This window comes from Artemia franciscana, chromosome 2, assembly GCF_032884065.1.
Source record: "Artemia franciscana chromosome 2, ASM3288406v1, whole genome shotgun sequence".
Taxonomy (NCBI): domain Eukaryota; kingdom Metazoa; phylum Arthropoda; class Branchiopoda; order Anostraca; family Artemiidae; genus Artemia; species Artemia franciscana.
Genome location: NC_088864.1, coordinates 37,091,959 through 37,113,950, shown reverse-complemented (window position 1 = coordinate 37,113,950; position 21,992 = coordinate 37,091,959). Strand labels below are relative to the sequence as shown.

General features: G+C 36.1%; 1 protein-coding gene across 4 annotated transcripts in view; it reads right to left on the bottom strand.

The window, feature by feature from the left end:
• Positions 1–21,992, bottom strand: part of LOC136041096 (histone deacetylase 8-like) — a 71,428-nt gene that overhangs the window by 4,518 nt on the left and 44,918 nt on the right. For 2 of the 4 annotated variants that reach the window (XM_065725652.1, XM_065725676.1), the window contains exons 6-8: positions 18,150–18,325; positions 10,624–10,824; positions 6,988–7,092 (exon numbers count right to left, since the gene is read on the bottom strand). In XM_065725652.1, coding sequence (XP_065581724.1) covers positions 7,052–7,092; positions 10,624–10,824; positions 18,150–18,325 — 418 coding nt within the window. In that variant the 3' untranslated portion in view covers positions 6,988–7,051. Of the gene's footprint in view, positions 1–6,987; positions 7,093–7,871; positions 7,928–10,623; positions 10,825–18,149; positions 18,326–21,992 lie in introns of those variants that run through there. The other 2 variants (XM_065725660.1, XM_065725668.1) reach the window with 2 other exon arrangements.

Here is a 21,992-nt window from a genome sequence, read left to right as displayed (position 1 = left end):
TTTAAATGCCTTACACAGCATGTGGGAAGACCTCAAAGGAAACAATAATAATTTGTATATTGGTTGAATCGGAATCTGACACCTGAATCTGGGCCAGTAATGTAGTTTTTGCTCAGATTGGCTAGGTCAATGTCAAGTAATTTAAACTTGAGGCGACAAAAGTCGCTATAAATGGATAAATGAAACCCAAAAGAATCAGCAATTAAAATGAATAATTGCTAACATAAAGATCGCTATCGCTATACATGAACAAGCGGGTCCTAAAACAGAAAGAATTTAAAATGAAAGATAAAGTTCGGCAAAAAAATTACAGAAACTTCCATGAATTGATATCTTTATATATTATAAACAATCAGTCTACTTTTATTTGTTTTTCTTTGAATCTCGATTATTATAGTGATTTTGTTCCTTTTTCTGACAATCAAAAACCAAACTATTCAGAGTACAAAGCATCCTCAATAAAATGTGCATGAAATACAAGCCGTTTAGAGGGTTTGAGAGGGGGTGAGGTAGTAACATTCTTATTGGTAAACTCAGATTAGCCTTATGATTTTTTTTTTGTGCTGACAAATAAATACACACTGCTCGAAAGAAGATTCTTTTCAGCAGACTCTGGTCTTTAGTAGATTTAACAAACCCTATGTCTTCATTTTTGGAAAGAAAATATCCATATAATAATAAAGATTACAGTAAATAACTAATGAAAGTAGACTTATTATTTAATATATAACGATATCAATTTTCGGATGTCTCTGCAAGTTTTGATTTTTCAATGTCACATTTATAAAAGAGAAAATGTTTAAAATATATTTTGCTTTCAGTAAGGCGCAAGCAACGCTCTAGCCATTAGAAAGATTACAAGACGGTAGACCTACTCCTGTTTTGAGGCAATTTCAGTACATTTAAGCTTGACTTGATTATTCGTTTTAGAGTTCGTTTAATCATCTATAGCAGCAAGTATTAACGGTTTGGTGCGATCATTCACTTTAGTTTCTGTTCGTTTTGTTTCTCTTAATTAGTGATAGTAATTTCTGTCCGTTTTAAGTTTGAATTGTTATATGACTTGATTTCTGTTCGTCTTAGGCTTTAATAACTTATCTACTTAGTTTCTCCAGAGCCATCGGTGGCGCATAGGGCATCGACAAAGCCTCTCAATTCGTCCCACATTGATGCTGCAGCGATGACGTCTTCCCATTCAGGTAGTAGTGAGGTACCAGCCGTCCTCAGATGTCGGTCCATATGTTCGTCTCAATGTATTTTTGGGGCGGTCTCGCTTTCTTCTACCGCCTGGCTTCCATTCATGGGTTATACGAAGAATGTGTCCCAGGTATGTCCACTGCCTTCTTTTCAGTAACTCAATGACTGGAGGTTGACCTGTTTTTCTGCGTATTTCTGCATTTGTAATTATTTGTTGCCAGCTTGTATTCAAGATTCTTCTGAGGCTCATATTTTCAAATGCAAGGATCCTTTTTCAAGCTGGGTGTTTATTTTCCAACATTCACTTAAGTAAAGGAGAATTGAAATTACGTTGCTGTTGAAGAGTCGAAGCTTCAGTCGCATTGAATATTTGTTGCTTCTCCAAATAGGCTTCAATCTATTGAAGGCACCTGTAGCTTGTCCAGTTCTACGTTTAATCTCGGTCGAAATCTCTCATCACAATCAATCCAGCTACCCAGGTACTTGAACTCCTGGACCTGTTCTAGATCCTTGTTTTTGCAATGAAGAACAAGTGGCGAGCTTGTGATGGCCATGCTCTTCGATTTGTCAATGTTTATATTTAGCCCGATATTCTTTGCATTCTCAGTGGTAGTGTCAAGTAGCTGCTGCAACCGTTGTTTAGACTCTTCGAGGAGGACAACGTCGTCCGCGAAGTCCAGATCGAACAGTTGCTTGTTGCTCATTTTTATCCCGTAACCCGATGCGAATCTCAGGGCATAATCCATTATAATTATAAAGAGCATGGGAGAAAGTACACACCCTTGACGAACACCACACATGATCTTGAAAAATATGGTTGTACTGTATTCGGTCTTTACGCAATATTCCGATTCGAGACTCTCCACAAGCAATCACGGTCAAATGAGTCAAATGCCTTTTCAAAGTCAATGATTAGGAGGTAGAGCTTCTTATTCCATTCTTTTGATTCTTCAACAAACTTTCTCAGTTCAAATATTAGATCAGAACATGATCTCCCAGTTTTGAAACCATGCTTCTCTTCTCGTAGAGTTGCGTCTAGTGCTTTTCGCAGACGGTGCAAAATGACGGAGGCTAATAGGTTGGATGAAACAGGGAGAAGATTGATGTCTCTCCAGTTACGGCAGTTCATCAATTCTCCCTTTTTGAAGAGTTTGACTATAATATCTCTGCTCCAATCTCTTGGGATCCTCCCAAAGGTCCATATTTTGGTGAAGCGGGAGAGCCAAATGAATATGAATGAGTATGATATGATATGAATGAGTAAAAAATTATATGAATGAGTAAAAATTTCTGTTTGTTTTAAGCTTTAGAGTTTCTTCGTACTTCGAGTTAAAAAACTTTTTTCTATCATAATCACTTAGTTTTAAGAAGTTTAAAATAGTGATGTTAGATTACATGTCTTTATTAGATGCTAGATTTTTAACCTCTTCCGATGACCTGATTGCTGCGTCAAACCGTTACCCATCTTATCATTTATCCCAAGTTACTACTGAAAATTGTTGCTGAAATTCATTTTTCTTCAAAATCTCAAAATTAAGTTCTCCAAATTGTTCATTTGGCATTGAAGAAACAGTGAACCATGTATTATTTGAACGTTGAATGTGTGGATGTCCTAGGATGAATCTAGATTTAAATCTGAAACCATGTTTCTCTTCTCGTAGAGTTGCGTCTAGTGCTTTTCGCAGACGCTGCAAAATGACGGAGGCTAATAGTTTGGATAAGACAGGGAGGAGATTGATGCCTCTCCAGTTATGGCAGTTCATCAAGTCTCCCTTTTTGAAGTTTGACTATTATACCTCTACTCCAATCTCTTGGGATCCTCTCTAAGGTCCATATTTTGGTGAAGAGGGAGAGCCAAATGGTACTAATTGAGTACTTCAGCATTTCTACTGGAATGCCATCAATACACGGGTCTCGTCCATTTTTCAACTTCTTAGCTGCATGCATAATCTCCTCAGCACTCAGAGGATCTGTATTGATGTCTAATTTCATAGAAGGGATACCAGGTACATTTGCTCGGTCACAGGTTCTCGGTCTGTTCAAGTATCTCGAAATGGGATGCCCATCTCCCGTCAACTTTTTTTGTATCAGATATGATTAATCCATTTTCGTCCTTGACAAGGGTGATTCGGCTGCTTTATTTCCTACCATCTCATTTGTCAATCGGTAGACAGTCTTGGAGTCACCCTTCCTAGCTGCTTCTTCAGCTAAAGCTGCTTTCTTTTCAAGGAACTGCCTCTTGTCATTTTTTGCACTCTTTTTTACCTCTTTATCTTTTTTTGTGAAATTGTTTTGTTACCAGCTCTGAACTCCTTGTAGTAGCAATGAACATGACCTGCTTGAGTGCCTTTCGTTCGTCAATCACTTTATTAAGACTTTAATAAGGCTCTTCACTTTTATTTGAAAAATTTACTTTATTGGAAACATTCTGTAGATTAAAAAAAAAAAAAAAACTGAGTAAGGTCTTCACTCTATTGTTTTGTATACGGAACTGTTTGGGTTTTCATTCTCCTGTCGAGTTATATGCCATGGTTTTGAACTTAGTTTGATGATCGAATTCAAAGCACCCTCTCTTGTCGTCTGTTACTAATTTTGACACGAATCTTGGCTCCCTCACTGCCATTCTGCGCAAACCGTTCAAATGATCCACTTTTCGTTCAGTCATAAGAAAGTAGGGCACAAATTAGGCACATAAATTCAGATTAAGTACAAACGTGAATAAATTATGGTTTTAGAGACAGAGTAAGCTCCTCGATCTGTCTCATTGACACACAGCGATTCTTTCGCAGGATTTTAACTACTTTTTGCATATTATCCTCATTTAGTGTTCTTTTCAATGAGCCTGACTACTGATCGTCTTTTATGCTCTCCTGGCCGTTGTGAAATTCTGCAAATCAAACAGTTTATGGTAACGAACTGTAATAAGGAGCGACCCGGCTCAATACTAACCGAAACTTTAAAAAACGGAATTTTGATACCAATAGTTACATCAAAAGAATCGCCTTTATCACGGATCCGAGTTTATTTGTTTGTTTTTTTCTTAGGGGTGATCGTATTGACCCAGTGGTCCTAGAATGTCGCGAGAGGGCTCATTCTAACGGAAATTAAAAGTTCTAGTGCCATTTTTAGTGACTGAGAAACTGGAGGGCACCTAGCCCCCTCCCACGCACAGTTTTCCCCAAAGTCACCGGATCAAAATTTTGAGATATCCATTCTGTTCAACTTAGTCAAAAGCCTAATAACTATGTCTTTGGGGACGACTTAATCCCCCAGAGTCCCCGGGGAAGGGGCTGCAAGTTACAAACTATGACCATTGTTTGCATATAGTAACTGTTATTATGAAAAGTATGCAGACGCTTTCAGGGGGACTATTTCGCGTTGGGGTGGGTCAGGGAGAGGGGATTAGGTGGGAGGATCTTTCTTTGGAGGAACTTATCATGAGGGAAGAGAATTTCCATGAAGGGGGCGCAAGATTTTCTAGCATTATTAAAAAAAGGAGAAAATAATTAATTTGTTTCAACTGGAAATAATGAGCAGCCTTAAAACTTAAAACGAACATAAAATATTACGTACATAGGGTATTTAGTCTTCTCCGCAATACCTTGCTCTTTATGCTAAAGTATTTTTAGTAATTTCAGCTATAAATTCTACGGCATATGTGATTCAGGAGCACTTTTAAAGATTTGGGACAAAATTCAAGCTTTGGTGTAAAGAGCGATGTATTGGGGGGGAGCTCCTTCATATACGTAATGAAAATACACAAATATAGAAGTTCATTATGTAAGTTTATTCGTAAGGTACGTATGTTTATTACTAACAAAAACGTTCGTAAAAAAAAAAAACAAAAAAAAAATCTAGTTGCATTTTTAAGTAACCAAAAAATTGGAGGGCAACTAGGCCTCCTCTCCCATCCCTTTTTTTTTATCAAAATCGTCCGATCAAAACTATGAGAAAGCCATTTAGCAAAAAAAAAATTAATATGCAAATTTCGTCGCCAAAATCAAAGAATGCATTAATTCAAAAATAATCAGAAATTAAATAAAAAAACAGGCTTTTTTTTAACTGCAAGTAAAGAGCGACATTGAAACTCAAGATGAACAGAATTTATTCCGTATATGAAAGGGGTTGTCCCCTACTCAACGCCTTGCTCTTTACGCTAAAGTTTTTTTATTGTTTTAAAAAGTAGAGTCGTGACAAAGAGTCAAACTTTAGCGTAAAGAGCGGGGCGTTGAGGAGGGGACAACCCCTTTCATATACAGAATAATTTCTGTTCGTTTGAATTTACTGTCACTCCTTACTTACAGAAAAAAAACTTGTTTTTTTTATTTAATCACCTAAAACGAGTCACGAATTTATGATCCCACTGCTGTAAACAATTTGAATCAAAAAGAAGGTTTCAGTGGCGGTCTTGCCCACCTAAATGTTCATTTGTAGTTTTCAAAATGTTCTTGAAACAAACGTTTAAGCGACACTGATAGTTCAAGGCCAATAGGTAGTGCACCAGACACCGGAGAGAGTTTTGGTTAGCAAATAACTAAGAAGTAGCGCAACATAAAACACTAATTAATCTGTATATGATACAACAGGCAGCTTGGAGGTAGAGCCAGTCACCATTTTAAAGTGACACACCTTGTTTGCAAGCCTTAGGGCCAAGGGGAACCCAGGTTTGCAAGCGCTTTGTGTATTTATCTGTTAGCCAGTTCCCAATCGGGAAATTGGATCTATAAATTAGACAATAACTGGTTTTTTGCTGTTTGTATACGGAGACAATTAGATTCGGCTCAGTGGAAAACTACATTGTAGCTATATTTTAATAAGTATTTAGTTGATGTTTTGGTTAGGTATGGTTACTTTTTACAGGAAGCCCCACTACACTTACCCCCTCAAATGTGCAAATATACAGCCCAAATTATTTATATATATATATATATATATATATATATATATATATATATATATATATATATATATATATATATATATATATATATATATATATATACCCTGTCTATCTCCCAAGCATCTCAGTTGCTTCAGCCCCGTACCTGTAGATACTAGTTTATTGAGTATGTACTGGCTAACCGATAATTACCACATATTCATCCACGGACAAATATCAGCCACCCTAAAAAGGGCCAAAACCTTTTTCTTAACAGCTTGAACTTTATGTCAGTAAATCCCTGGGTCAAGCCAATCCCAGAATAAAAAAACTGAAAAATGAATTTGGTTTCTCTGAAAATTGGCCTTTTTTACGGAGTATTTTGGTTAAGCCCGGACCAAAAGCAGCAGAAGGACTCGGAATATTTTGATTATCCCAGACCAAAAGGCTAAAAGACCTATGACGCCTGATAAGGGACTCAAAATTATTTTCTTATCTGATTGGCTTGAAAGTTACAGGAGGATACCCTGTTTCCAGGGTATCCCTGTTTCCAGGGTGAATGAAGAAAACCGATAAAAAAAATATATCTTTTCTTTGGCGCCACTGAAGTCCCCTCCTCTAACTCAGACATTTATTTAGGGGTACAATTTTTCAGGATGAGTATGTCGAACCAATGATTGCAGAACATATATAAAAAGGCACACTTAAAGATATTTTATGTTCCAGTTCATTTTTTGAGTAGGACCTAGATTTCATCTCAATAGACTATCGTTTCCCCAATTTCGGCAAAATATAGCCGAAATTTCCAGCTATTTCAAGATCGAGAGTCAGGAATTATGAATTCCAGATTACTGTTCAAGGTACCAAAAACTAAACTTAACCCATATTTTCAGATTTTTCAAAACATAAAATATGTTTGGCAGCACTTTTTTACACAAAATTAACAAAAGTATAAAAAAGGAAGAAATGAAAAAACTAGACTTGAGTAGTATTAACATCTACTTCTTCCAAGTTACCTGAAAGATAAAAACACAGTAAACATGAATAAGACAATGTTAGTCCCTTTATTGATACGAGTTCTAATAACATGCACTCAAGTTAGGTCATACCCTTACATGATTATCCAGACCCAAGAAAAACAATAGTCAAAACGCAAAACAAAGTCTAAAGAACAGTCAAGAACGAGCAAGGCATGATCAATAGGTGAAACAGGTTTAAGAGGAGAGGGGGAATGTTGACTTTCATACTAATAATTACCCTGAATATGATATTAAAGATGAAAGTAATTAAAACATTTTTGTTCGAAAACATGAATCTCTTTTGAATGATTTTCACAATCACTTCCAGCTTAACTTTCTCCCAGCCCAAACACCTACATCCAGTAGCCAAGGGTAAAGAATTGTTTTCTAGAGCTGCTTTCTATTGTTCAACTTTTTAGAATATTTCGTTTGAGCATACAAGTTCGCTCTAATTCTAGGAAGCAGTTGTAAGCAATGCGCCTACTTTGTGCCTAACTTAATTAAATTTAACAAAAAAAAAAAAAACTGTTAAAACTGAATCTCTACCTTACCTTAAAAATGGACAAATAGTGAGAGTTAGCAATTCATAGACCTTGGTATATTGCCTACAATTGCTTACCAGCATAAAAGAAGACTTATCTACCCATAATAACATCCTAAAAAGTTGAATTAAAGGAAGTGGATCTGTAGAAAATAAAAAGTGAAAACTATGAAACACTATATATAAATATGAAAAGAGTAATATTACCATTAAAAGTCACTGAAAATAAAGCTCCTGGTAGAATTCCTCCCCCTCAGCACCAACAATAAAGGCACCGACAATGGCATATTCCTGGAAATCAACAGGAATTATAAGTCAATTTTTACCTCCCCTTTCCCTAGAACTCATCCTGTATTGATCTGAAGGATCAATGAGAGTTAGGATGCTTTGGCATTAACATAAGCTCCTTGAGGCATCTGCCTTTATACCCAACACCTGCTAAATGATCTACACCCACACCTTCATAATAACTGATACGACCTTATACTTCATTGCAAATAATTTTATGAACCATGATGCAATTTAATTTAGTTCAGTTAAGCCTTAAAAAAGATAACAGAAACCTTCTTCTGCAATAAGAAAGGAGGTATCAATCCGCAGAAACCTTATTCAGGTTTACATAAATGACAGAAAATATAGAGATTAATCCTACCCATACCCCTCCCCCTACCTAGGATTAATAACTAACTATGATTAATTCCTACTCTTAGGCACCCAGAATTTAATGGCGCAATTTTCAAAATCAGGTGACTCTTAGTGGACATTTTTCTTAAATTATGCAAATTTACCTATGTTACTAACTTTTATGGGCACCTTTAAACTTAATAGCTTTTACATATTTGGAATCAGAATAAAGTAAAAAATTATTTCGACGGAAATAATGGTTCAATTCAGCTCTATTATAGTTAACGAGCGATTCATGGCTGAGATGTTAGTTTTGATCTAACTTTTCTCCAAAACTCTAAGATTCCGGTAAAATACTTTTACAGCAAGCTTCAAAAATGAAAAAAAAAAAAAAAACAAACAACAAATGTACATGTTTCTTGCTTTTAAAGTAACAGAATAAGTACAACAATTCTTTAAAGACATAAGCTCTATCGCTGACCGTCCCAGTTTGTTTACACGAGTAAGACCCAGAAGGAATTCTAAGCCAAACATAGCCACTCCTAGGCTTAATTATCTAAGTCCCCAGCCTGATATAGCTTAGCTAACCCAGTATCTTTGCTCGGCTCAGTTGACTGGCTCCACCGATTACGGTTGAGATTCAAATCAAACAGTTCGTGGTAACGAACTGTAGTAAGGAGCGACCTGGCTCAATAGTAACCAAAACTCTAAAAATGGAATTTTGACACCAATAGCTACATCAAAAGAATCGCATTTTAATGATTTTAATTTGATTTTAAATATATAAGTTTAATCAAGTTTAGTCTTACCCATCAAAAGTTACAAGCCTGAGAAAATTTGCGTTATTTTAAAAAATAGGGGGAAACACCCCCTAAAAGTCATAGAATCTTAGCGAAAATTACACCATCAGATTCAGCGTATCAGAGAACCCTACAGTAGAAGTTTCAAGCTCCTATCTACAAAAATATGGAATTTTGTATATTTTGCCAGAAGGCAGATCACGGATGCGTGTTTATTTATTTGTTTGTTTTTTTTTTTTGCTTTTTTTTCTTTTTCCCAGGGGTGTATCGACCCAGTTGTCCTAGAATGTTGCAAGAGGGCTCATTCTAACGGAAATGAAAAGTTCTAGTGCCCTTTTTAAGTGACCTAAAAAATTGGAGGGCACCTCCCACGCTAATTATTTTCCCAAAGTCAATGGATCAAAATTCTGAGATAGCCATTTTATTCAGCGTAGTCGAAAAACCTTATAACTATGTCTTTGGGGACGATTTACTCCCCCACAGTCCCCGTGGGAGGGGCTACTAGTTACAAACTTTGACCAGTGCTTACATATAGTAATGGTTATTGGGAAGTGTACAGGTGTTTTCGGAGGATTTTTTGGTTGGGGGAGGGGTTGAGAAGAGGGGGATATGCTGGGGGAAGTTTCCATCGACAAATTTGTCATGGGGATTATTAAAAAAAAAACAAAAAAAAACACTGAAAAAATAAATAGGAAAAAGTTTTTTCAGCTGGAAGTGAGGAGCAGCATCAAAACTTGAAACGAACAGAAATTATTACCCATATGAGGGGCTCACCTTCTCCTAGTACCTCGCACTTTACGCTAAAGTATTTTTAGTAATGTCAACTATTTATTCTACGGCTTTTGTGATTCAGGGGGTCAGAATTGGGACAAAATTTAATATTTAGTGTAAAGAGAGAGGTACTGACGAGGGGGCGAACCCTCTCATATATGTAATAAAAACATGAGAATAAAAAGTTCTTTACGCAAGCTAGTTTAAAAGTTACGTATATCTTTTACTAATAAAAAGATTCGGAAAAAATTTAAAGTTCTAGTTGCCTTTTTAATTAACCAAAAAGGTGGAGGGCAACTAGGCTTCCTCCCCCGCTCTTTTTTTTCAAAATCATTCGATCACAATTATGAGAAAGCCATTTAGCCAAAAATAAATAAATATGCAAGTTTCGTTTTAATTATTCCTCTGCGGAGAGCCAAAATCAAAACATGCATTGATTAAAAAACGTTCAGAAATTAAATAAAAAAAACAAGTATTTTCAACTGAAAGTAAGGAGCGACATTAAAACTTAAAACGAATAAAAATTACCTCGTATATAAAAGGGGCTATTTCCTCATCAACGCCCCGCTCTTTACGCTAAAGTTTTTTACTGTTTTAGAAAGAAGAGTTGAGAGAAAGAGTCAACCTTTAGCGTAAAGAGCGGGGCGTTGATGAGAAAGCAGCCCCTTTTATATAAGAAGTAATATCTGTTCGTTTTAAGTTTTAATGTCGCTCCTTACTTTCAGTTGAAAAAACTTGTTTTTTTTATTTAATTACTTTTAAATTCAAGAAATATTTATGACTAAAACTCACCCAAGACTTCTAAGACGAGAGCGTCAATATAATCTTTACTGTTCTTATCTGGCCTATACCCAGCTTCAATTCGAAGCTGAAAATCAGGTCCATATTCTTCAAAAAAATCGTGTTCTGGAATGTCAACATCTAGTTTCTGTCCTGTAACCAGTGCTGTTAGATTAGTCCAACAGCGAGCAGTATTGGCTTTGTTATAACCACCTAAAACAAAAGATGCTTTTCTGTTTCAATTCCTCTAAGTCTCGGTGAAGCTTATATTTCAAGTTCATTGTGAATTCACTAATTGTAATTGATGAATGAGTGTATTATTAAAAATATTTTTTTTCAAATGATTTGAGATATATAGGCCAAACACTGACTGATGGGAGTGGTTGGCAACTCTACGGAGGGAAGTACTATAATTTATTAAATACGTTTTAATTTCAATCTGTGGAATTTCAGTAATATGCTACACAAGCAACATAAGCCTTCAAGAGCTAAATCCAAAATGTAAAATCTAGATGACTACATGCAAAAACAAGCTACAGCCATAATGTAGATGAGCTCTGTGCAAAGTGAACTAAGTCTAGACCCGATAAAAGCAAGCTATTTCCAAACTCGTTACATAGACATGCTGAGTCCTGCTGCAATCTACATGCAATCCAAGTCCAGTCCTCTGAATACTTTTCGTGCTGACTGAAATTAAAGACCCCGAACAGAATACTTCTCAGTGCCTTCCATTCAAATGTCACATTATGCATATCCACATTTTCTGGTTATAATTATCCTACAACGTCCATTCGGTAAGTTAATAATCCTAACTTAATTTTCAAATACTTTTGGATTTAAAATTACAATCGTTGTTTCACATGTGGGGAAAACCTTCTAGTGGGAATTGTGGGGAGGGGGGATTTTTCCGTAGAAAAATTATTGGGTGGGTCCAGGGGAAAACTATGGAGAACGATAAATTTTCCAGAAGAGAAATTTCTGCACGGTGGGGAGAGAATTTCCTTCAGGGATTTTCCGCACAGGTGGGGGATTTTCCGCTGAAGAAGGGTTTCCAACATAGAGGGATCGTCCGAGGAGGAATCTTTTAAATATTTTTGAATTTAAAATATGATTGTTATTAACATGCGGGGAATTTTCTTCAGGAAGGGTTATTTTCCACGGAGGAAGTTTTCCATTGGGAATTTCCCGTGGACTGGAAGTTTTCCATAGTTGAAAATTTTCTGCAGGAGAATTTTTCAGGGGTAATTTATCAAATACTTTTAATCTAAAAATAAGATTGTTATTAATATGCTGGCGGGGGGGGGGGGTATTTTCCGCTGGAGAATTTTGCAATAAGGGGATTTTCGACAGGGAAAAATTTTCGGGTGAATTTCCCACGGAGGGACAATTTTCTTGAATTTCCATCCTTTTGAAATCACAGCAACGCGCGACGGCTAAGCTAGTAACATTAATAAATCTCAAATGTCTGAGACTTCCAGGGATGAATTTCATTATACAGTCAGTCTACTTTCATTAATCCTTTTCAGTAATCTTGATCAATATAATGGTTTTCTTTCCTTTTTATGTTGATTTCATGACAAATAAAAACACACTGCTCTGAATAAAACTGTTTTCAGTAAAGGTCAAGTGATGCTCGGGCAATTCTAAATATTAGAGCATGTTAGCCCTGGTCTTGTTTGTGGAAATCTCTGTTCGTTTTAAGCTTGACTTTTAAGTCTTGAGCTTATCATTTTTAACTTTTGAGTCTTTGGATTAATGCAGCTCTTTAATTTTTTTTTATGAAACTTATTCCGTTAAAGGTTTTTTTAACGAATACAGAAAAGAAATGAATATTGGCTTTGAATAAATCTATTTGATAATTTCAGTTCAATTTCACAATCCACGAAGAATACTCTTTGTTACTATTTTTAATTTTGATTCCTGCCCATTTATAAGTGTTAATACCTAAATAAAACTTTGAAACACACTGACTTGTAAATTTTGAAGCAATCTGTTTAGTTATCTGAATTGATATTTTAAGTTGGCTAATAAATAAATGGGTTACAAACTTATTTTTGATAGATTCAAAAGGGAAGGATTTGAAAGAAAATAGACAAAAATTCATTGCATATCAGATTAATGAAAAAAAAATCATTCTTTCATGTATCAATACAATCGAGTAATAAAAAAAGGCATAAAAATAGAGTTTCAGAGAGTTTGAGAAGCATTAAATTTTACCGAAAAAGAAAAGAAATGTTCAAGTTTAGGTCATCATGAGCAAAGGGCAACATATTACTTTGGCCTTCGGCTGTATAATTAATTAAAGTATACACACATACGTCTAGCCAGAAAAAACAGTCATCAAAATTTTAGCCTACAAATCTGCAATCACAAATTTTATTGTAATTTTCACTCTTTACTTTCCTTTATTTTTTTTATTTAATTTAATAAATTGAAAGATCCGATAGTAACAATGTTTTCCTGTAAATAATATGTGCTTTGAAATGACCGACTGAAACAATTCAGAAGCAAAGAGATCGCGTGTTGCGTTCTGTAGAGAACCACCGGATAAACGGTCACGCAAAAAGTTTTCAGTCTCCTCCTTTACTAGTTTCAAGAGATCTTTGGAAATATTTATTTCGTAAGCCAGGGAGTGCAAGATTGGGCAATCATCTCCACCCTAGGCAATTAACAGTCCCTCGTAGAATTTACTTTTTCATAGATTTTAATTAAAGTATACACACATACGTCTAGCCAGAAAAAACAGTCGTCAAAATTTTAGCCTACGAATCTGCAATCCGTTGAATAAAAGGTGATCAAAATTATTGATGGCTCCCCTTCCCTCTCGAAATCCTTGACCCATCATTGGTTATATTCATATAAGGAATAATAACGAAGCAAATTGAGAGGTCTTAACAAAATAAGCCAACCATTGCCACAAATATCTTGCCTTAGCGTTCTAATATTTGGCTTTATAATGCCAGGGCAATAAAAAACAAACTTCGATTAATAACTTTTAAACCTAACAATCACTAATCTGCTCAGTTTTGATTTATGGATATAATTATTTTCTTTCTCAAATGCAGTTATTACGTTCTACTGCCAAGAAAAATATGTAATGTATCCAAAGAGAGAATGTTTTGTTGCACTAATTTATGGCTATCATGTTAATAAACAAGGATAGGATCTACATTTGTTTCAAACTTGCACTAATCATCGCTGGTATTTGTTGCTATTATTTTATGAGTCAGGCAAGAGAAAAATAATTAGACTTAAAAAAGCATCGTCTACAAATGCATGTTCATCTAATTATGCTGGAGCATCACGGATTGACTAGTTTCAAGGGGTATTGCGAAGATGATTATTATGTAGTGAAGGCACTACTGAGGCAACTCTGATATGTGTAAACAGGTCAATAAAATATAAGTCCTTTATAATCGTGATACAAGAAACAGTGAGGGAAAAAATACCGAAAAATTCTCGAACCACTGCACCCACCTCTTGACGCTCCCTTTTGCATTTTTTTTTTCAAAATTCGACCTATTAATCCAGAAACCATTTAAATCATTCTTAACACAATTAAATAAACAAAAACAAGTTTTTTCAACTGAAAATAAGGGGCAGTATTAAACTTAAAACGAATAGAAATTATTCCGTATATCAGATGGTGGGGTGCCCCCTCCTAAACCACCCGCTAATTCAGCATCCCTTGTGTTTTACAAATCGTTCTTAAAAAAATGGGACAAGAGTCAAACTTTTTCCAACTGTTTACACCCAATCAGAGTTTAATTAGATGAAACAGGCCTGGCTTTTCGCTAAAAACCTGGTGAAGGAGGTGCCCAAAGGGTCCTATACCAAATTTTTTCCTCAAATCGTAGATTTAAATTTTTTGCATGATTCTGTTATTTAAAAGGTTTAAAATTCCTTCAAAAGATGCTTTATTGGTGCAAAACAAGGTAAAGTTCAGATAAAATGTATAAATAAACCAAATCCAGAATTCGGAGCAAAAACAAGCAAAGTCCCAACTAGGTGAAAAACAAACCCAGGTCTAGACTACATAGAAAGGACTGTTCCAGCGCAATATTAACATGGGTTCTGAATAAATGCAAAAGCAAGTAAAGTCTAGGCTATAGACGACGAAAGAGCAAAAAAGCTATTATCTGACTCGATAAAAACCGATGTAAATCCTGACCCGGCGCATATTCGAACAAAGTCCAGGCTACAGAATGTCCTGATTAGAATTTCCTGATTAGAATAAAAAATGAGCTAAGGCCTGAATTGGGGTAACGAAGAGTTAGTCACAGCTATAATCTATACTCCTTTACGTTATTTTTTTTAGCAGAACTATAACCTGTAGCCCCTTAGTTAGATCGCTAAAATTGGACTTTAGAGGCTTACCTCTGCAACAGCTCTTTTAAACAAGAAAAGGAAAAATAAGTTAACAAATATATAACAATAAAACCGATTAACATTTCTTAAGAACCAAACAGGCGGCTTGAATAATCATTGGAGCAATCGATCTAGCTTTCTTGAATAACCGAATGTCATTACTTTCAAAAATGTAACTTGACACATTTTTAATTATTACAGCCAACTCGACCAAGGTAAATCCCGAATTCTCTTCTACAGAAGGTTAGTTATCCTAATTACCTAAGTGTCAGATGGAACCTGATAATTAAGCCTTGTTTTCGTATGATTTTTTTTTTCAAGCGAAGTCGGCCGAGTGACAACAGCTTATTGTTCACCAAATTTAACCTTTCCTCAACGGAAGCCACTTCGAACGTGGCTAATTGGCCTTTTGCCCCTTAAAAAGCACTAATGGAGACTGATGCTGCTAAAAAAATAAAAAAAAACAGTAATTTTGACTGGAAAAAACCATAAGTAACAAATAATCTCCAAAAATGTACATGCAGAATACTTCAAATAACCCTCATGGAAATTATTGGAACTCTCATATAAATTCTGTACTTCATTTTCCGCTTTATTTTAAAGGAAATGATCAACTTCTTTCGCTTTTCAGACGGACACTGCTGTTTCTATTTTTCCAATCCAGACTTCTTCCAAAACTGTGTATTTTTTCTATTGGAAAATAATAAACAGATCCATTAAACGGGGTTAAAGATTGGGCTCGAATGTCGTTTCAGTACATTAGCATCTTGAACAAACTTGTTGAGCGACTAAACTCACAAGAAAATTATTTTTCTAAAATAAATCAGTTATAAACTACCAAGTCAAATAAAATTAATAAGAAAAAAAAACAACAAAATTATAGACACAGAAATCGCGTACAAAAAGAAAACACGAACAGACTATTAAGTGTCCTGTATATGAACTATAGTTGAATATAAATTAAACAGCAAAACGCATTCACAAAACAAGATTCATAAACAAATTATAATCATCTCTGTTGTGCCAAGTAGCACTTAAATCAAAAGGGAAACCGTGATAATAGTAACTCCGATTTAAATTTAGATTCATCCTAGGACATCCATACATTCAACATTCAAATAATACATGTTTCTGTTTCTTCAATGCCACATGAACAATTTGGAGAACTTAATTTTGAGATTTTGAAGAAAAATGAGTTTCAGCAACAATTTTCAGTAATAACCTGGGATAAATGATAAGATGGGTAACGGCTTGACGCAGCAATCAGGTCATAAGAAGAGGTTAAAAATCTAGCATCTAATGGAAGACATGTATTCTAACATCAGTATTTTAAACCTCTTAAACCTAAGTGATTATGATAGAAATTTTTTTTAACTGGAAGTACGAAGAAGCCCTAAAGCTTAAAACAAACAGAAAATTTTCCGTATATCAGGGAAGCTGTCCCCTTCTCAATACCGTTTTAGTACTTAATAAAGAATCTTATTCTAATTTAACGACCCTCGTGTTTCAGGAGTCGTCCTGAAAGAATTGTGACAAAAATTAAATTTTTGGCGTAAAGACCTAGGTATTTAGGGAGGCAGCTTCCCTCTTATAAAGAATATTTTCTGCTCGTTTTAACCTTTACTGTTGCTCCTTACTTTCAGTTGGAAAAACTTGTTTTTTGTAGTTAATTTCTGATCGTTTTTAAATAATGTAGAGAAATCCCCCCCTCCCCTCAGCGGAAAATATTTCCACACCAACAACTCTTCCATGGAAAGTTCCTCTCGCATATAATACTCCCTTCCCCCGAAAAATTCTATCCTCGCTTAAAATTCCCCCTTGAAAATTTTCTGCGGACCATTTCCGCCGGGTAGATTCTTCCTAGCCTACTTTCGTTTGAAAAAAGACGTGTTTTTATTTTACGTCTTATCGCTTTTCAAATCATGCCAGAAACTACACCTACGTCGAGAAACATTTTCTACAGAGGGGGAGGGGATCTCTCCCTACCCAAATGTAAAGTTTATCAAGTGAAAAGTTCCCCCTAAAGAGTTCCTCCTGCGAAAAAATCCCCATGGAATAATTTTCCCCACAGAAATCCCCCTTCCTTGCTGAGAAAACCCCCAGACAATCCTATTCCCACTTAAACTTTCCCCGGAACATCTGCGCATGTAAAATTGATTTGTCAAAGAGAAAGTAAGACAAATAAAAAATGAATCGGAAATGTAAAATTTTCTCTGAAAAGTTAACCCCCCATAAACTTCCCTCCACTGGGCAATTTTCTTACCTTACAACTCATTCCCCAGGGGCCATGGGGGGTGGTATCATTCCCAAAGATATAGTTATTAAACCTTTCACCTATGTTGGAAAAAAATGGCTATCTCAAAATTTTGACCATATGGCTTTAGGGGAAAAAAGGATTGCGGGGGGGGCTAGTTTCTCTTCAATCTTTTTGGCTACTTAAAAAGAGCACTAAAAATTTTGATTTTCGTCCTAATGAGCCCTCTCCCGATCTTCTAAGACGATTGATGTAATACGATCGCCCCGGAAAAAAAGTAAATAAGCACACATCCATGATCTTTCTTTTGGCCAAAAATACAAAATTCCATTTTTTCGAGATTGAAGCTTATCTGATGCTGTATTTTCACTGACATTACTTGACAATTTGGAAGTATTTACCCCCTTTTCCAAGAATCAGACAAATTTTCTTAGGCTCGTGGGTAATATTAAACTTAATAATCTTACGTATTTGGAGTCAGTATAAAAAAGTCAATTCTTTTGATGTATCTATTGTTATCAAAATTCCGTTTTTTAGAGTTTCAGTTACTATTAGACCTGATCGCTCCTTTCTTACAGTTCCACGAACTGTTTCATAACTAACTTTGTCTTAGCCACGTGAAAGGCAATATCATATTCGCACTGAGCATCGATACGAGCCAGAAGCAAAAAAACACAAATTTGAGAGAGTAATTGAGGCTCCGCGTATAATAAGAGACTAGTTCAAAGGAATCGACGAAAGTTATGGCTTCTGAAAAATTAATGTGACCTACCATACTCCAAAATTTTTTCACGATTTACGACACTTGAATTTTTAGCATATACAACTATTGAAACACAGAAGACGAACTGGTAACTTTTCATAAAAGTTCATACAGTTCATGCAAGTTAGAAAAATAAATTAACCTAAAAATTACCTCCACCCAGAATCATTGTCGGAAGTTTCAGCTCTAACACAATTTGAAGGCATTCTTTATAGGCTGTGTCGGTTAAATTAAATACTGCACCTAGTGGGTCACCAGCCAGTCCATCCGCACCACATTGAATTACAACCACACTCGGTCTGAAATTCGTAATCACTCTTGGCATAGTCCTGTAAAAAAAAAAAAAAATTTAAGGAACAAATTAAAAATATAACAGATTCTATTTCTCTCAGATTGTCTTCAGCAAAACAGGCTTGGTAAATCCGGCTATAGAGCTTGAGCCTCATAGTCATCGCAATCAGGTACTATAGTTTTCACTTAGGCGGAGGGAATCAACTATGAAAAAGATCTCATGTCCTATTTTGTCGTTAAATTGCCTAAAACTCCACATTTTCATGTAAAAAATTATGTTCCCAAAAGCAGGTTCAAACTTAAAACTCTCTTCTGAGTGCACTCTCGATCAAAGATCAGCTTCTGATCCTTTTAAGGTTTATTGTCACTTTTAGTGAAGACAGTATCAAGCTATTGGTCGCTCTTTATCTTATGACATTATGATGGGTTTCTGTCGGTTGTAGAGGCTTTCAGTCTTAGTCGATCATTATATAATCGGCCAACTAGGTTCAGCACAATTGCAAGCAGTTGTAGCAGTAGTAGTCGCAACATAGTAAGGAGCGAACAACTGCGCACAGTACCCAAAATCTAAATACCTAACATGAATAATCAAACATTTGTCACTTGACGGAATCATTTTACCACGAAGAGGTTTACTGGAGGTTAAAAAAAGTGCTACTGTTTTGTTTATTCAGAAGACCAGTATTGATTTTGTCTTTGAACTGTCAGGACATAAGCTAGATTTAACTTTAAATTTAATTAAATTGCGCAATAGGTGAAATTGAGTACAGTAAGAGATAAAAGAAATATTAATAATTTTGAGCATTCAAGGAGTGTAGAGGTAAAGTGGCTTAATAAGACATTAAGGTAACCTTAATTGGTAAGCAAGAGAGGGGCAGTTCCCAAGTCCCAAGCGCCGTTCTAACTGCCGGGTGAGCCTCCCTTAAACTGCAGGAATACGGTGAACGGGGGCTGAGATTGTGGCCTAGTCATTAATAACTCTCACTGAACGTTGAATTATAAGTTGTGCCTCTGGCTTTGGGTATGCGCCGGTTCGGAACTTTATTGAAACGGCCTTGCGTCACGTAGATGGCGTATCGAAAGAGGCTGCTGTGAAAACAACAGTGAAATTTTTCCCAAAGGACATGATTTCTGATAATCATGCGCAGATAAATGAGATTGCGATGCAATTTGACGGTAATTTGGTACGAACTATAAGAGCCCAAATTACGAGGAAGATAGTAGCCTATGACATTTATGAAATCCTAAAAGCTTTGGTATCTACACCTGACTTCAAGTTTCGCTTTGCCGTCTGGAAAGTAACAGAAATCCAAAGAATCCCTCAAGATGTGAAAACCTCCTTGTCACTGAAAGTCAATGAGTGAATCGATCAAATGAGCAGTCTTATAAGCCAGTGCCAGGCCTGTTTACCGCCATCTAAGGAATGGCCTTCACTTCCATCCCCTCGAGATCATTACATCGGGTATTTATCCTGAATATATACCCAGGATAATGTGCTGTCGTGTGCTAAGCAGAAATACTTTTTAGACAAGCCCTCTAATAGTGGTAATATATTTCGGGTCGAACAGACCAAAACCGGATTAATAGCTTTTATGGATAAACCTAAAGTTGCACAAGCTCTAAGTGATTCGCTTAATATAAAATCTGAAGTCAAAGTATCTTTCCGACTGGAAAAATATTTGGCAATTGCTAAATTTGTTCCATTTGACACCTCGGAAGCAGACATTACTAGTTCAAACCCATAGTTACTTGAAGCAAGCCGCTTTGGAACTTCAGGAAGTGTCAAACTGATTTTTGCGGATAAACTGAGCCGTGGTCTTGCCTTGAAGTCTGGCTTGAAGGTAGAGTATACAGTACTGGGAGTCTTTGAATTTAAGGCTATCCCGCAGAGGGCCTTTAAATGTCTCTCTTTTGATCATCTGGCTAAGGACTACACCGGTACTCAGAAGTGCTCTAAGTGTGCTGAAGTGTTCTAAAGCCAACCTTTGTAGTTCACTGCAAATTAGGTGAGCTCTCTGTCCACCTGGAAAAAGGAATCATTCCAGTTTTAGCCTTTCGTGTCATGTAGTGAGAAAAGCCATCGCTAACGCCAACGCCACCAGATGAGGAGAAATATTTCTGTCTTTTCTCAAAATAGTTTTGGAAATAATACTATGAAGATGGAATATCTACAGGACTTGTTTGACAAGTATGACATAATATGTGTTAAGGAACAATTGCTTACTACAGAAGACTTTGGTCTTTATGAGTGTTTCCAAAACAAATCTGTGTTAATTCACGAGGACATTCATCGGAGTGGTTTCAGCAGATCCAGTGGCGGAACTACTATTTTTTATAATAATAACATGCCTCTAAAGAAATTAGAATCGTATGAATTCTACATAGCTTCCCAACTCAAAGGTCATGCTCACCACTATTAATGTTTATTTCCCCACCATTGTAACTCAATCCAAAGTGAAAAACGTTTTACAGAGACATGCAGTCGCCTTCATAGGCTTTTGCTTCCTTCGGGTAATACCCGCTACGTAATCTGTGGATATTTCCAATGCGACCTAACTAAGAATGGAAAATTTTCTGATATCGTGCACTTCTGTCTGACGAGTGATGTTTTTACACATATACATGACTCAGGTAGCACCTCCAATATAGATGATGTCGCCTCTAGCTTTACTGTTGCTTCCAATGTTGCAGTGGATTCCGAGCACACATTCAGCGATCACCTCGGCTTGTTATTTAAAATTAGTTATTTTCCTAATACTATGACAAATCCCCCGAAGAATTACTATAAGAAAGAGTGAGGAAAGGTTGATAAGAATCTCTACTAAGATAGACTAGATGAGATACTAACGGGAAAAAAGTGCCATTCCAGCTTTTACTTCATGGTGTAAGCGATAACACTAGTCTTGACATATATGCTGCTGAAATTGCTCATGCTATGAGGTGTGGGGAGGCAACCCCCGTCCCGATAGCTAAAGTGAGGAGAATTACCTGTAAGTTCAGTTGGAGTCATGATCCCAGCTTAAGCACAGCTAAAAGATGTTCAAAAATGTGATCTCACATTTGGTGTGATTGTGATAAGCCAAGATCTGGTTTTCTGTTCCAGCCCTTTAGAAAGACAAAAAACGAACATACCGAGTGTGTCAGTGATCTTAAAGCCCGGGAAGCTGAGCGTGCCTCTGCTGATGTTCATAAAAATCCAAACTTGATGTGGAAAAAATAAAGAGATATTCAGAGCGATCGTGGCCAAGCAAGTGTTGGTATTCATGAAGAGTAGTGGATTCGCCATTATTCTGCTGTATTTGGCTCTCGTAATTCGAATTTAGAAACTGGATGTAATGCCTTATTAAAAAGTAGATTTGGCCCTCTGTTGTATAAGAGTAACATGTTTCCTGTTTCTAAAAGTGACGCTGTGCGTGTAATCTGGCTTTTGAGGGGTCACAAAGCTCTCGGTTTAGACGGTATCACACCCCACCCTCTTCAAAACGCAAGTACATTACTGATTGAGCACCTGACACTTTTATTTCAAATTTGTATTGATACAGGTCAAGTATCTAATTCATTTAGTTCTGGCGCGATAACGAATATTTAAAAAAAATTAAAAAATACTAATTTTTGTAGTAGTTATCGCCCTATTACTGTTCCAAGTGTTTTAAGCAAGGTTCTAGAAAGTCTTATCCTGCCTGAAATGATACGTAAATGCGTGCT